The sequence below is a fragment of the Trachemys scripta genome, chromosome 6 (genome assembly GCF_013100865.1).
Source record: "Trachemys scripta elegans isolate TJP31775 chromosome 6, CAS_Tse_1.0, whole genome shotgun sequence".
Classification (NCBI taxonomy): domain Eukaryota; kingdom Metazoa; phylum Chordata; order Testudines; family Emydidae; genus Trachemys; species Trachemys scripta.
In genome coordinates this window covers 26,865,552-26,882,574 of record NC_048303.1, presented here as the reverse complement: position 1 = coordinate 26,882,574, position 17,023 = coordinate 26,865,552, and the positions used below count along the sequence as shown (strand labels likewise).

Sequence of the window (17,023 nt, the reverse complement as noted above, 5' to 3'; positions counted from 1 at the left end):
TTCCAAGTACATAGCTTGTGCTATTGCATTTATAATATATTTTTCAGTTGTATTAAGTCAAGAAACCATTTCAGTAGTGCACGTTCAAAGTTATTTTCAAAAACGTCTCCGTTTGAGGAGGGAATCTGGGCCACTGCTGAGTCGTTGCTCTAAATCTCTAATAGTGTTACGGAGAATTTCAATTTCCTTGTTTTTTTCCTCTTGGAGATGCTGAAGTTTCTATAGAAATATAAATAAATGTTTTGGTAATTAAAATTTAGAACTGAAATACAGCATAGGTGTATCAACACAACTTGCTGCTACTAATGAAATTATCCTAAGTACAATAATGAGAACATAATATGTATTTTACAAGGATAATTCTCACAAAATCCTCTTTATTTGACAGCCTAATGGCCCTCATCTAGAAAAGCACATGCACGATGCACATGTTTAACTTTAAGTGCACGAGTACTGCCATTGAAGTCAATAGGACTATTCAAGGTAAAAGTTAAGCATGTGCTTAAGTGCTTTGTTGGTACATGGCCAATATGAAATCCCACAATCCTCACCTTACACTGGAATGAAAGCAATAGTTGATGTTTGATTGTGTATGGGCATTATTTTAACAAAATATATTTAAACATCTACAAAAAAATTCAAGCTTATTTGAAAGTGCAAATGGCAGTAACGTTAAATCCCTGAAGCAAGGGATCGTGCATATATTTAAAAATAAACCACCGGATGCTATGCTTAACATTTTCAAAGTTTATTATTATTATTACATATACTTTAAGATATATAATAAATAGTAAATCCTCAACCCTATCCCCTGACCTCCATAAACTGGCACCAGAAGGATTCTGTGGTAAACTGTGACATCATCATACTGGAAAGAGCATAATCAATGAAAGCTGGAAGGCTATGGTGGGGCTGCACGTCGTGCATAGCTGCCAACATGCGACAGCCATAGACAGGAATATTTAGGGCTCAAGCCAAACCCTGTTGAAGTCAGCAGGCTTCAATAGGCTTTGGATCAGGCCCTTAGTTGGGGGATGCACACTGCAATCAAATCCACTGGTTGTTGCTTCCTCCTTCTGGACAGATTTCCAGGATACTGGTGGTTTGTTTGAGGCAATTTATCCCTCTGTGGAGCCTCCACTGAGCACACTGGGTTTGTACAGGTGTAACTGATGACAGAATCTGTCCCCCAGAATCGTTAGTGCTGGGAATGACACATGAGCTGGAAGGTTCACAGCTTCACTTTCAGATACATCAAAAATCATTGTTTTACTTGGTAAGTGAGCAATATGGTTTGGAGCCATGGTGGCACAATAAACAAGGAGCGGCACATTTTGTAAAAATGGCAGTCACTTTTCAAAGCAAGCTGCGCTTTAAAACCTTGCATATCATACAGAAATACCAGCAAGATATTCTATATAAACACATGGTAGCAACAGTATTTGCAACCCACATACATTTTTAGGAAAAAGCTATTAAAACACATACCCTTCTGTAGATGTTTTGAGGCAAGACAGTGGTATCTGGATATGATTTTGTTGTTTTATTCTGAACTCTTGCTAATTTAGCATTGAACTGAAACAAAAGGAAAGGAGAAAAATCCCTAATATTTACACTGACCCAACAGAAGAAAACATTATTCACCAAGGGCAAGTCATGCCTGACAAACCTGATTGCCTTCTATGAGGAGATAACTGGCTCTGTGGATATGGGGAAAGCAGTGGATGTGATATATCTTGACTTTAGCAAAGCTTTTGATATGGTCTCCTACAGTATTCTTGCCAGCAAGTTAAAAAACTATGGATTGGATGAATGGACTATAAGGTGGAGAGAAAGCTGGCTAGATTGTTGGGCTCAATGGGTAGTGATCAACGTCTCGATGTCCAGATGGCAGCCAGTATCAAGCGGAGTGCCCCAGGGGTCAGTCCTGGGGCCAGTTTTGTTCAACATCTTTATTAATGATCTGGATGATGGGATTAATTGCACCCTCAGCAAGTTCACAGATGACACTAAACTGGGGGGAGAGGTAGATACGCTGGAGGGTAGGAATAGGGTCCAGAGTGACCTAGACAAATTGGAGGATTGGGCTCAAAGTAATCTGATGAGGTTCAACAAGAACAAGTGCAGAGTTCTGCACTTAGGAAGGAAGACTCCCATGCACCACTACAGGCTGGGGACTGACTGGCTAAGCAGCAGTTCTACAGAAAAAGACCTGGGGATTACAGTGGACAAGAAACTGGATATGAGTCAGCAGTTTGCCCTTGTTGCCAAGAAGGCCAATGGCATATTGGGCTGTATTAGTAGGAGCACTGCCAGCAGATCGAGGGAAGTGATTATTCCCCTCTATTCGGCACTGGTGAGGCCACACCTGGAGTATTGCGTCCAGTTTTGGGCCCCCACTACAGAAAGGATGTGGACAAATTGGAGAGAGTCCAGCGGAGGGCAATGGAAATGATTAGGGGTCTGGGGCACATGACTTACGAGGAGAGGCTGAGGGAACGGGTTATTTAGTCTGGAGAAGAGAGGAGTGAGGGGGGATTTGATAGCAGCCTTCAACTACCTGAAGGGGGGTTCCAAAGAGGAGGAGCTAAGCTGTTCTCAGTGTTGGCAGATGACAGAACAAGAAGCAATGGTCTCAAGTTGCAGTGGGGGAGGTCTAGGTTGGATATTAGGAAACACTATTTCGTTAGGAGGGTGGTGAAGCACTGGAATGGGTTACCTAGGGAGGTGGTGGAATCTCCATCTTTAGAGATTTTTAAGGCCCAGCTTGACAAAGCCTTGGCTGGGATGATTTAGTTGGTGTTGGCCCTACTTTGAGCAGGGGGTTGGACTAGATGGCCTCCTGAGGTCTCTTCCAACCCTAATCTTCTATGATTCTATGATTATTTTCATAAAATAGGCATAATTTCCACATGTTTTTGCATGTACCTTAAAATGAAAACTGGCAGGGTGATCCAACTACTTAATTAGAAATGCAACTACTTAATAAGATTACAAGTTGACAGTGTCCCTTTAAAAATATTGGCCCAAGTCCTTGATTCTGGTGGTTCAAAGGGGCCATAATATTTGTTTGCCAACCAGCTGAGGATTTTCTCCAACTGTAGGGAGTGTGTCTGGGCAAAAGAAGGCATTGCATACTCTTAATTAAACCAGCCCCAAGTTTGGGTCCTGAGGAGAGCTCATCCCAACCAGAGGTTCATGCCCTATTTATTTTTTTTAACATGTAGAGAATTTGAAATCTTTGCTTAGTTTTTCAGTAGCAGAGCAGTGGCTTTAAAACCTCAGATGTTAAATAAAGCTCCAGTCCTGAAGCTTACAGTACCTATGCAGCGTTCCTCTGAAATCAGTGGACGCTGCCAGCGCATTGCTGGATCAGAGCCTCAAGCTCTCAACATTTTAAAGTAAAGACATCTTCCAAATATTACAGGAACTATAAACATTTGAAAAAATAAGCAAAAAACAAAAGCATTTTTTTCATCCCTCTAGGCGCTAAAAAACAGATAGGGCAAAATTTTCTAAGAGGGCATAACAGATGTACTTAAAACAATTCTTTCTTTCCCAAAAACAACACAATAAGTTATATTATTCTTAAAATACAGACATATCCCCCATTTGTTAATGGTAGTTAATTACACGTGTACATGGAGGAGAGAACAGATCTCAACATTTTTCGTACTGGCCAATTTCGGAGGGCTTACCCTCAGCTCAGATGAAGCTCATTGAGCTATGACAATTTATACCACCTGTGGACCTGCCTCTTTAAATTTTAAGACTGTGAGGATCCAAATTACATTAGTAAGTGCTAATCTCAACCCTTTTCTTTAGATAGAATCTTTTAAATCTATCCAAGGTGCATGTCTATTTGGTCTTTAAACTTTAAACTTATGAAACCCTCTCTTCCCTGTAGTGCATACCTCTATCTGCAGTTTGATTATCTCATTCTGTTTCTCTTTATCTAGAGTTCTCAGTTGTCTGGTTAAGTCTAATATTGTCAGCTCTTTTTTCTCTAGCTTTTCTTTATGCTCTTCTTCTTTTAGTTCAACTAATAATAAAATAATAATATAAAATTGTAATTATCAAGAACATTAATTTTATTAACTGAGTAAAATTCAAAATGAGCAGAAGCTGTAAAATGACAAATTCATGAACCAACTAAAAACACAAATTGAAAAAAGGGGAACACTAACATATTAAAAATGTATTGTTCTTTGTTTGGAATGAAAAAATGGTTATTTTAAATGTCTAATGGATTCCCAAATAACTGACTATTTCAAAGCCACTATCATGATTTTGGCCTGTACTTCGCTGTTCCAGACTCATAATCAGAGATGCAATCTGGTCACCACATTGAAGGCTACAGAGTGTGCTGAAAACATCAAAGGAATCCCTGGTTGCATTGGCTATGAATGCTGAAGCCACTGAGATTTTCTTTTAACTCCAAACCTAACCTTATGCTCTAATAAATTTGTTAGTCTCTAAGGTGCCACACGTACTCCTGTTCTTCTTTTTGCGGATACAGACTAACACGGCTGTTACTCTGAAACCTAACCTCAATGATTTCTTAGCCATTTTAATTGGCAGTCCGGCTGCCAAATTGTGAGTCCAGGCCAGTTCTGCTCTTGCAAAACACATTGCTGCAGAAGCCCTCAGGGAGGAAGATACAGCCTCAAATGCAATGATATATCCATTCTGTGGTTGCTAGGTTCTTTTGGGCAAAAAATTCCTTTCAGTTAGGGTAGCAGTGTCTTTGACTAGTGCTGAAACTGCCCAGTCCACTTTGGGAAAAGAGACAAAATCTGGTTTGCTACAGTTTGTGTTGTAGAATATTTTGGCACACCTGGACAATCTCATTCACTTTGCTGGTGTTTCCCATTCAGCCTTAATTACTTTTTGTAAAAAGATACAAGGGGGAATGTGTGGTTCAGATTTTGAACTGGTTAGAAAATACTTTTTTGTAATTTCTATAGCAGTCCTCTTCTTCCTCCTTAGAATAATTTCTAATGAGCTCATCAGAAAATGAGAATGAAAATGAATTAAATGATGCTGAAGAAGAGCCAGATGCTTAAACAATGTATTCCCTTTATTATGGTTTTTCTTTCCATGTATGAAAACTTTGAGCAGAGCCTCTAGTTCTGGGTCCTTCTGGTGATGCGTCGGTGGAACTGTTATCCCAAGAAGAACAGGGCAGTTTTCTTCAAAGTTTCTGAAGTAATTTCTTGAATCTTTTATAATTTGACTTCTTAAGGGAGGTGGGGATTGGGGACCTGAGTCAGATGGGGAGTCCTGGGAACTTCTTCTGCTAGCAGGCATCTTTTTATCTTTGTCCTTTTGAAAGTGGATAGAAAGCCTGTAAGGGGACACTGCAGCCGCTATCTGGGGCTCACAAGATGGCCTCTGAGATAAAGGTGCTTTTTGTGCCAAATCCAAGAACTCCCTAGCCCAAGAAAAAATTTCTTCCTGAAAGGAAGACTGATTTCCTTCTTCTCTGCTTCATGGAGGGATGACCTGAGCCATGGACCACATGCACCCAAAATGGTCTCACTGGCCACTCCTGGCTCTGTCTGTGGTGGGTTCAGCCGACTGGCTTATGGTTTCCTATGCTGGGCTGCTGCCCTTTGATGTAACTGCCTCTGGTGGCTCAAGTGCTCTCTTCATTTTTCCGCCACCCACTGAGACATTTGTGGTCTCTGACTGTCAGACTCCTCCCTCACAGGTGGGGAACTGGCTCTGGGGTTGGCGTGAGGCAGCCAAAGTGAAACCTTTCTGAGAAGATGAGGTGGCTGGGTTGCACAAGGCACAACCCTCTCCTTCTATACCCTCTGGCGGGGACACAGCACAGGAGAAACACAGCCTTGTCTCCCTCCACCATCCTCCTACCCTATAAACTGAACAGTCAGGGCACGGGGGGAGGCACTGTGCTAATTCCAGGCAGGGTTTGTTTTTTTTTAAATTCTCTCTCTTGCAGCAAGTACTGGATTCTCTGCTCTGCCCGTAGGGAGACAAAGCAAAGCAAAACTGAGGAGGTCCTCCCTGGAAGGTGGGGTTGGGGCTAGTCCCTTGTCCCCAGTTCAATGCTTTGATTCTGCCCCCTATAGCTACAGACAGGCAATGACCCACACTAAGGAGCTATGAACCTAGCCTTGAGAAAGGATAATAGTTACTGTTGCTATATATACAGAGTTCAATATTTTACAAGTAATACATTTCAAATTAAACAAATATAATCTGATGTGAAGTGGAACTCACCCTTACCCCTTATTGTAGACAGGAATATCTTGTTAGAGGGCTTTAGACTTCTATAGAATCTTTGCTTTTAAATTATCTACAAAAAGGTCTCAAATAGGTATAAAATGTGCTACCTATAAGTTTCCTGAACAATATGAAAGTGAAAAAGAGACACAGAACATATATAACCAGCTGGTAATTTTGATTTGGATATGTCATATCTCAGGATCATTAAAACTTAGTGCAGCATTCAGAAAACTTACATTTTCTGCTCATGTCACAATGAACCTTTGTTAATTCCAGCTTGTATTCTTCTTCTTTGTTTTTAATTTCTGTCACAAGTTTGTCAATTTGATTCTTATATTCCTGTGAATTTAAACATGTGAGTATTTGAATTTAAAGTTAAGTGCCTTTAACAAGACCTACCCCTGGGTCTCCAAAACATCATCTCTTATCGGTACTGCTCTGATCTTTAAATAGCTGGTCATCTGTTTTTATGTGCAAGATCAGCTTCAGAAGAAGAGCAATGATAAGAGAAATGAAAAGAATAACTGAGTTCAGCCACAGCTCTTTCAGGAACGATTCATAGATTCCAAAGCCAAAAGGGACCATTGTGATCACCTAGTCTGACCTGCTGTATAACAGAGGCCATAGAATTTCCCCAAAGTTTAATACCATGTCCCTCAGTACATGAAGAACTGTAAACCATTGCTTGAGATGCTCCAATCAAGGGAAATATAGATATATGCCCTATTGCTTTGAATACAGAATGCCCAGTCATGTCTCACCTGTTCATGAGCCTTTAATTTCTCTTCCAAGAGATGGGTATTATTCTTCAGCCTTTCATTTTCATCTGTATAAATAAAATATTGTATCAGTTAGAAAAAATGAAATCTCATCAATACCAACAGTCAGAATAAGGAAATACTTTTGTATGTATTTTTATTATCTAGCTGAACCTTAAAATAAAACTTCTTATTTAGAAGTAGATTCCATTACGACACCCTTTTATTACATCTTTGTGGTTTCTAATACACTTAAAAAAAATTAAAAGCACAATTATTGTTTATTTATAGTATTTGTCTCAGTCTTATTAATTTGGAAGAACTTTAGCCTTATAATAATTGATTTAGTTGATCAGAATTTTAGATGCTAAAATCTTTGTCTCAGGAACCAAGTCTTTGCAGATGTTTGTACAGCACTTGACACAATGGGACCCCAGTACTGAGTGTGGCCTATGGGGTGCTGCTGTAATATATATTAAATCATATAAAATTAACTGTTAAGAGAACACTTTTAAGGTTGCAAAGTTAAGTACTCAACATTTAGGAAATGTCAGAATTAAGGTTGTCCATGTAACCTTAATTTTGCCCCCTTGTACATATTCATTTACAAACATTGATTCCATGATCTCCTACTATTTTTGTGTCATTTAGTGCACAGAATGGACTGCACTAAGTGAACTGAAGCAACTGCTCAATGTTGCTTTTTACCCTCATTATTCTATGTGTGGCCTCATGCTTTATTTACTAAACTCCATCCAAATCCTGCACTGAATACAGAATTAACAACTTCCTCACAGTTTTCCATCTCAGAGCCTCACAAAAATTAATGAATTTATCATCACAACACCCCTGTGAGGTAGAAAAGTATTATTATCCCAGTTTTACAGATGAGAGTGCGCCCACTAACTTTGGGTGCCTGGAGACATCCAGGACTTGATTTTTCAGAGGTGCTGAGCATGTGCAGTTCCCTTGAGTTCAGTTGCAATCATGAGTATGGCTAAGATTTTGTCATAGATATTTTTAGTAAAAGTCACGGACAGGTCACAGGCAATAAAGAAAAATTCACAGAAGCCCATGACCTGTCCGTGACTTTTACTAAAAATATCCATGAGAAAATCGGGAGCAGCAGAGCCCCTATACCCACTGCGACAGCTGGGGAGCTCCAGGGCCCCCCACCACCCATGGGGGCTCGGAGCTAGAGGGTCCCCCCGCCAATGGCTTGGAGCTGTGGGGCCCCCCTGCTGCCAGCAGCCCTAAGCTCCTGAGGAGCCCCGCTGCCCACAGCTTGGAGCTCCCTAGGTCCCCCCTGCTGACCGCAGTAGCTGGGAACTGCGGGGTCCCCCCTGCTGCCTGTGGAGGCCAGGATCTGAGGGGGTCTCTTGGTGTCTGGGGTGGCTTGGACCTTGCGGGGGGCCCCCGCTGCCTGTGGTGGCCGAGGGCTGCAGGGTATCCTTACCACATGTGGTGGCTAGGAGCTCTGGGGAGCCCCCACAGCTCCCGGCCACCGTGGGCAGCAGGGGGAATCTGCAGCTCCCAGACACTGTGGGAATGAAGTCACGGCGGTCTCTGGAAGTGACAGATTCCATGATTTCCACGACTTCCATGACAAAATTGTAGCCTTAATCATGAGTGCTTAGAATTTCTGAAAATCAGACTATATATGTCTCAGGTTGGGTATGCAGTAAATGAGGAACACACAATTAGTGGACTCCTGTGGAAACAGAAAGGAAAAGACTTGAACTAGAAAAGAAAGTTGCAACCCACTTTTATGACAACATTGCTTTCGACATAGCACAAAATGAGTAATATAAAGAAATGGTTGAAGCTTTTCACCCTGAATATATTCCTCCTGACAGATATGATCTCACAGGTCTGCTGCTGTATGCTGAAGTGAAAAACTAGAAGAAATAGTAAATGGAAAACTAAAAGAATCAACATTGACATTAATGCAGGAAGTTTGGTCAAACATGGGAAATGACCCAACAATGGCTTCAACCATCCATAAAGGGAAAAATGCATTCATATGTAATATTATTGTTTCTACTACATATAAAATGAAAACTGCAGAACATTGTCCAAATTGCAGAGGATGCCATCCAAGAATGCAAACGAAAGTATGACATGAAGTTCATTGCCATTTGCTCAGACAACAAAAATAAAATTAAAATAATGAAGGAACCTATCGGATGCAATCGTCCTAAACTTCTGAGGTATGAATGTTCAGCACAATATTTAAACCTTCTTGAGAAAGAAGTAACACCTAACACAATCCTAAAGCACATTGTGTAAGTTCAAAAATTCTGCAACCATCATCAACTTTGTGGGTGGTTGGTTGGTTGGTTGAAAAAAGAAGATTACTACTGAGTTTCCAAATAACTGTTGGTGGAACTCTCAGTAATATTGTGTCTCTATACTTGCATCCAACTACTGTAAGTCTGTTGACATTTTATCAAACAGAAGAGGTTTTTGATCAAAATACAGCACACATTCTGCAGAACAAAGGATTCTACAAAGAAGGAATAAATTTGCAAAAACAATTGGAGATTTTGGAGAGAGTTGACAGATTAGAGGCTAAGGCAGGGGGTCTCAAACTGGGGGTTGAGACCTCTCAGGGGGTCATGAGGTTATTACATGGGGGGTTGCAAGCTGTCAGCCTCCATCCCAAATCCCGCTTTGCCTCCCACATTTATAATAGTGTTAAATATATAAAAAAGTGTTTTTAATTTATAAGGGGGGGGGGTCGCACTCAGAGTCTTGCTATGTGAAAGGGGTCACCAGTACAAAAGTTTGAGAACCACTGGGCTAAGGATACTACTATCACAGTCTCTGTGGAAATCTGGCTTCATTTCATTAACGACAAAGAGCGGGAACCACAGAAAAAAATTCAGAGAACTTGTATATGGTACCTTTCCTTTGGAACAAATTTGTTCCAAACTTAGTAGCATAGGTGCTGAAAGAGCAAATTATTTTGGTAAAAGTATAGTAATATTTAAGGGCAGATATAAAAGAATGATTGGCCTAACTACTTAGTTGGCTAGGGACTCAATTATTGTATACTTGTGTTTTACTTATAGAAATGCAATCCTTGCATTTTGAATAATTTGTGTGCCTTTTTGTGTCTGAGGGATTGCTTCTGAAGTGAACCATATAGTGTTTGTGATTTATATTTTGCCTCAGCAAACCTTCTCGTTTCCCCCCCCAGTATTTTCAGTTGTATTTTTTAGGCTGGGGAAAATCACAACTCAGATTGTCTATGCCCTGTATCAATGGATTTATGAACAAACCATTACTAAAAACCTAATACAAGCAGAGGATTTTCATGGAGTTTCAACAGGCAAGACAAATAAACTGACTCTTCATACAGATGATGCTTGTTATTTTCCTAGAAATTCTAGACCCTATAATCACCTATTAATCAATTCAGTGATCTTCTAGGTCCACTTTAGAGTTCAAGCCTTATAATTGATATCCCCACTGGATTTAATAGTTCATTATGTTATTAAGCCTTATTTATTTCAGCAGTATTGAGTAAATCTTGTTGAATTAATCCCTTTGGATGGAATTAGTGAACACTTGCCAAGCTGGAAGGACTTCTAAACTTTATTTGGCAAAACAAACCTTATTAAAATGTCATATCCTTCTAAGATGTTTCATTGCCTATAGATGTTAACACTTACTTTTATGGATAAAAATGTTACAGTGGGAACTGTATGACAGTAGATTAGAAAAACCTGTTCGATAGCTAATCAATATGTCTTTTGCTTGGGGCAATCAGATCCTAGAGCCTTAGAGAACATTTTACAAAATAGGATACTAGCCCTCAGTCTGCCTTTAATTTGACAGTAAATCTCCTAGCTAAGGATAGTGTCTCTAAGAAAGAATTTAGTGATAGCCACCGAGGCCTTGAGATTATAGCGTTGTCAATGAATCACAGAAGATACCGGATTCTTATTTAAGGCTGATTTTCATAGATACTATTGTCACTTTACATCAGTGTTAAGGGTCCTTAAAGTGGGAGTAAATTATATATACACCCCTTTAAGGTCCTTTACACTGCTGGAGTGGTGTAAAGTAGTTTTAGAATAAATGAGAATCAGTCCTTTAGAGTCCTGGCTCATTTGTTGAAAAGAAAGCCAACCTACCTCCCAGACAGATGGTAAATGGGACAGTGAACCCTCAATAAGAGGAGCTGAATCACTTTCAGTTGGGTAATGAAAGCCCTTTAAGCGACCACTGCTAAAGCTGTTCCCCACACAAAATTCCCATTGATTTCAATAGGAATTATGGAGGAACAGGGCACAATTCTGAGAGCTGCAGAGCACTTCCTTCAACATGCTGAATATTCATAGCTCCCATAGAGGCTAATGGGAGTTGAGGTTGCTCAGTACCTGACAGGAGACATTCAGAGGCCCAGATCCTCAAAGGTATTTAAAGTCTAAGGCCTGGTCTACACTAGACGTTTATGTCGAAGTTAGCGCCGTTACATCGAATTAACCCTGCACCCGTCCACACCGCGAAGGTATTTAGTTCGACATAGAGGTCTCTTTAATTCGACTTCTGTACTCCTCCCCGACGAGGGGAGTAGCGCTAAATTCGACATGGCCATGTCGAATTAGGCTAGGTGTGGATGGAAATCGACGCTAATAGCTCCAGGAGCTATCCCACAGTGCACCACTCTGTTGACGCTCTGGACAGCAGTAAGAGCTCGGATGTTCTGAACTGCCACACAGGAAAAGCCCCGGGAAAATTTGAATTGGAATTCCTTTTCCTGTCTGGCCAGTTTGAATCTCATTTCCTGTCTGGACATCGTGGCGAGCTCAGCAGCACTGGCAACGATGCAGAGCTCTCCAGCACTGATGGCAGTGCAATCTCAGAATAGAAAGAGGGCCCCAGCATGGACTGATCGGGAAGTCTTGGATCTCATCGCTGTGTGGGGCGATGAGTCCGTGCTTTCCGAGCTGCGATCCAAAAGACGGAATGCAAAGATCTATGAGAAGATCTCTAAAGACATGGCAGAGAGAGGATACAGCCGGGATGTAACGCAGTGCCGCGTGAAAATCAAGGAGCTGAGGCAAGGCTACCAGAAGACCAAAGAGGCAAACGGACGCTCCGGATCCCATCCCCAGACATCCCGTTTCTACGAGGCACTGCATTCCATCCTCGGTGCGGCCGCCACCACTACCCCACCACTGACTGTGGACTCTGAGGATGGGATAGTGTCCACGGCCGGATCCTCGGACATGTTAGCGGACGGGGAAGATGAGGAAGGAGATGAGGAGGACGAGGCAGTCGACAGCGCTCACAACGCTGATTTCCCCGACAGCCAGGATCTCTTCATCACCCTTACAGAGATCCCCTACCAACCCTCCCCAGCCGTTACCCCGGACACAGAATCTGGTGAAGGATCATCCAGTAAGTGTTGTAAACATCTAAACATTTATTTGTAACAGAACATGATTATTAACAATTTAAAAAATGGGTTTCTCATGATTAGTTTGATTAACTTAACGGTTCAGTCATGGGCAGTGCAACTATTTGAAAAAAATCTAGCAATGTCCGGTTTTGCATGATTGTCCTGCCCAAGCCGCTCTACTGTTTAGTCCCTGCTACTGCAGCTACAGTAAGATGCGGTCTATATGTCCGGGGATGGAGCAGAAATCCTCCGGGGACATCTCAAGGAAGCTCTCCTGCAGGTAATTTGAAATCCGCTGCATTAGGTTCTTGGGGAGAGCGGCCTTATTGGGTCCTCCGTTGTAGGACACGTTGCCGCGCCACGAGACTAGCAAGTACTCCGGAATCATTGCTTGGCACAGCATGGCGGCATACGGCCCTGGTCTTTGAAGGCTTTCCCGGAGCATTCTCTGTCTGTCGCTCTCAGAGATCCTCATGAGGGTGATGTCGCTCATGACGACCTGCTTTGAATGAGGTAGGGGAATGTTAGTGTTGGGACTGCTTTACCGTTCCTTTACAGAACTGTAACCGCTGGTTTGCAGCCACGCGGTGGAGGCGGGAGAGGGTCAGCCGAAAGGGATCGTTCCCGGGGACAGCCGCGAGGGTGTGGGACAGGAGCAGACTTCCTGCTTGCCGGATTGCTGGCAGCAGGGACCGACATTGATTTCAATGTGAAATGAGGCCATTGCTAATATTAAAGTTTTAAGCTGCCACGAATCTACGGCTTACCATGTCTGCGTGCAAGAGCAATTCCGTTGTCCTGACAGGGTTCTCGAAAGTGCTCTGCAAAACCCCAGACACTGAATGCGAAGGCCGAGAATTCGACCTTGTGCTGAGTGCGCATGTGATAGGTGCTGTGCATGGTCCTGTTCACAGAGAAAGACTATGTTCTTTGTTCACAAGTACATTTAGCTTTCTGAGGAATTCACTCCCTTTTTCCCATTCCCACAGCCCCATCTGCGACTGTCTCACAACCTAGCCTGTCATCACACTCCCAGAGGCTAGGGAGGATTAGGCATAAGAAGAAGAGGACACGGGAGGACATGTTCTCAGAGCTTATAGCCTGCTCCCGAGCCCAGGCAGTACAGCAGACCCAGTGGCGGGAAAACTTGACCCGAATGCACCAAGCAAACATGGATCGGGAGGAGAGGTGGCGTCAGGAAGACCAGCAGGCGACTCAAACCCTGCTTGGACTACTGAGGGAGCAAACGGACACGCTCCGGCGCCTTGTGGATGTTCTGCAGGAACGGAGGCAGGAGGACAGAGCCCCGCTGCAGTCCATCTCTAACCGCCCTCCCCCGCCACCAAGTCCCATACTCCCTTCACCCAAAGTGCACAGAAGGAGAGGCGGCAGAGTCCCTGCTAACTCTCACTCCACCCCTGCAGAGAGCTCGAGCAGCAGAAGGCTCTCATTCCCCAAAGTTTGACAAGTACTTTCCTTCCCGCCTGACACAAGCCCCCGTCCAAGTTTCACTTCCCAGTCCCATGTGTAGTTGATAATAAAAAATATGTTTCTGTTAACTACTGTTTCCATCATGTTCTTTTGGAGGAGGGGGGGAAAGGGGGTTGGTAATTGGACAGGACAGTCACCTTTGGCAGGGTACATAGTCGGGGGCAGGCACAGCAGCAAGGCACATACATAGTGCAGTGATGCAGTGACTACTTACCCTGGTTAGTCTGGGAGGTTCTTTTCATGTTATGTGGTGGGGGGTGGGTTGCTCTGTGACTTTGTGGCAGGGGAGGGCAGTTAGAGATCTTAAGCGGCGGTCCTTAGGCAGGATCACAGAGCCACACAGCAGGGGATCTGTAACCGTCCCCCCCCTGCCACAAAGTCACATAGACCCCCCATACACACAGTCCCTATCAGGAGGGGTGACAGGCTCCGTTGAAAGAACCATCCCACCGCAGCGGAGCCTGTCAGTCCTTGAGTTTAGAAGCTGCATTCGCGCGACTACACTACACCCGCTCCGCACCACAGTCTGCGTCCCAGTTTTTAAAAATTCCCGCGAAAACAGTATTAAAGAAAACGGTGTGCTTTAACAAAGTTGAACTATTTTTATTTTGAAACGTGTGTTGGAAGTGGGGTGAAGGCTTCTCTGTACACAAAATTAGAAAGTCACAGGTTACCCTGCTCACTCAGGAACTTTGCTTTCAAAGCCTCCCGGATGCACAGCGCTTCCCGCTGGTCTCTTCTAATCGCCCGGCTGTCTGGCTGTGAGTAATCAGCAGCCAGGCTAATTTCCTCAACCTCCCACCCCGCCATAAAGGTCTCCCCCTTGCTCTCACAGAGATTGTGGAGCACACAGCAAGCTGCTATAACAATGGGGATATTGGTTTCGCTGAGATCACAGCGAGTCAGCAAGCTTCTCCATCTCCCCTTGAGACGTCCAAAAGCACACTCCACCACCATTCTGCACTTGCTCAGCCGGTAGTTGAAGAGTTCTTTTTCAGTGTCCAGGGCACCTGTATAGGGCTTCATGAGCCAGGGCATTAGCGGGTAGGCTGGGTCCCCGAGGATGACTATAGGCATCTCCACATCCCCAACAGTTATTTTGTGGTCCGGGAAGTAAATACCTTGCTGCAGCCGTCTAAACAGACCAGAGTTCCTGAAAACACGAGCGTCATGAACCTTGCCCGGCCATCCCACGTAGATGTTGGTAAAACGTCCCCTGTGGTCCACCAGTGCTTGCAGCACCATGGAAAAGTAGCCCTTTCTGTTAATGTACTGGCTGGCCTGGTGGTCCGGTGCCAGGATAGGGATGTGAGTTCCATCTATGGCCCCACCGCAGTTTGGGAATCCCATCGCTGCGAAGCCATCTATGATCGCCTCCAAGTTTCCCAGGGTCACTACCTTTGGCAGCAGTACATCAACGATTGCCTTGGCTACTTGCATCACAACAACCCCCACGGTAGATTTGCCCACCCCAAACTGGCTCGCGACTGACCGGTAGCAGTCAGGCGTTGCAAGCTTCCAGAGGGCTATGGCCACTCGCTTCTGGACAGTCAGGGCTGGTCGCATCCGGGTGTCATTGCGCTTCAGGGCAGGGGACAGCAACTCACAAAGTTCAAGGAAAGTTCCCTTCCGCATGCGGAAGTTTGGCAGCCACTGTGATTCATCCCAGACCTGCAGCACTATGCGGTCCCACCACTCAGTGCTTGTTTCCCGGGCCCAGAATCGCCGTTCCACGGCATCAACATGACCCATTGCCACCGTGATGTCCTCGGCGCTGGGTCCCCTGCTTTCTGAGAGGTCTGTGCTACTCTCAGACTTCAGGCCATCACCGCGTTGACGTAGCCTCCTCGCCTGACTTTTCTGCATCTGCCTCAGGGCAACCTGTATGATAAGCTGCGAGGCGTTGAGAGCGGCCACAACTGCAGCGATGGTTGCAGCGGGCTCCATGCTCACAGTGCTGTGGCGTCCGCGCTGTCAATGACTTGAAAAGTGCGCGAAATGATTTCCCGCCGGCGCTTTCAGGGAGGGAGGGAGGGCGGGAGTGAGTGATGGATGGATGACGACAGTTACCCAAAAGCACCCTCGACACATTTTTTTACCCAGAAGGCATTGCTGGCTCGACCCAGAATTCCAATGGGCAGCGGGGACTGCGGGAACTGTGGGATAGCTGCCCACAGTGCACCGCTTCCAATGTCGACGCTTTCCCCGTTAGTGTGGACTCACAAAGTCGAATTACTGTCCTTAGTGTGGACACACACGTTCGACTTTGCAATATCGATTCCAAATATTCGATTTAAGTAAAATCGAACTACTCTCGTAGTGTAGACAAGGCCTAACTCCCATGGAAGTTAGATGGGGCAGTGTCTTGCAGGATTTGATCCTTTGTTATTAGTTGATGTGCGTTGAGCAGATGCTTAGCTTGTTGTGTGTTTTAATCTATTTTGCATAGATTTCATCGACATGAAAAGCTGCATTGAGTTTATGTATTCAAAAATCCACAAATTTGTTTAATTTGGATTGTCATGATTTTTTTTAGAAGGTAGGGGTTGTTAGATCTGAATCATCTACTAATACATTTCTCTAGCTTTTGGTTTCATACATGTAGAAATTTTTGTTGCTAAAAGTTGATAGTGGAAACAAATCAAGGTTATCAAACCGGAGACCGGAGACTGAGACTACAAGGTCATTTGAAAACAGTGGAGTCTTTAAAAAAAGAAATCTTTACATACAAATAGTACACAGAAAGAAACTAAGAAATTCAATACATACACAATCATTTTTAAGACTATGCACATGTAGCAAAGTTTGTGACATTACTGTATGGCAAAAATTCAAGTTTGGACAATTTTCTCTCACTACATTCTATTCTTCAAGATTGACACTGTCCAATAAATGAATTAGGCAGGATGACTTAGGGCAGGTCTTCACTACAGGGGGGGGGGGGGGTGTGTCGATTTAAGATACGCAAATTTAGCTACGCGAATAGCGTAGCTGAATTTGACATATCGCAGCCGACTTACCCCGCTGTAGGGACGGCGGCAAAATCGACCTCTGCAGCTTCCCGTCGATGGCACTTACTCCCACCCCCGCTGGTGGAGTAAGAGTGTCG

The 17,023-nt window shown here is 43.8% G+C and overlaps 1 protein-coding gene across 1 annotated transcript in view; it reads right to left on the bottom strand.

Annotated features, from left to right (window-relative positions):
- Positions 1 to 96: 96 nt before the first annotated feature.
- Positions 97 to 17,023, bottom strand: part of CCDC152 (coiled-coil domain containing 152) — a 38,678-nt gene continuing 21,751 nt past the window's right edge. The window contains exons 4-8 of the mRNA XM_034773501.1: positions 7,014 to 7,078; positions 6,489 to 6,591; positions 3,915 to 4,042; positions 1,489 to 1,575; positions 97 to 219 (exon numbers count right to left, since the gene is read on the bottom strand). Coding sequence (XP_034629392.1) covers positions 97 to 219; positions 1,489 to 1,575; positions 3,915 to 4,042; positions 6,489 to 6,591; positions 7,014 to 7,078 — 506 coding nt within the window. The remainder of the gene's footprint in view (positions 220 to 1,488; positions 1,576 to 3,914; positions 4,043 to 6,488; positions 6,592 to 7,013; positions 7,079 to 17,023) is intronic.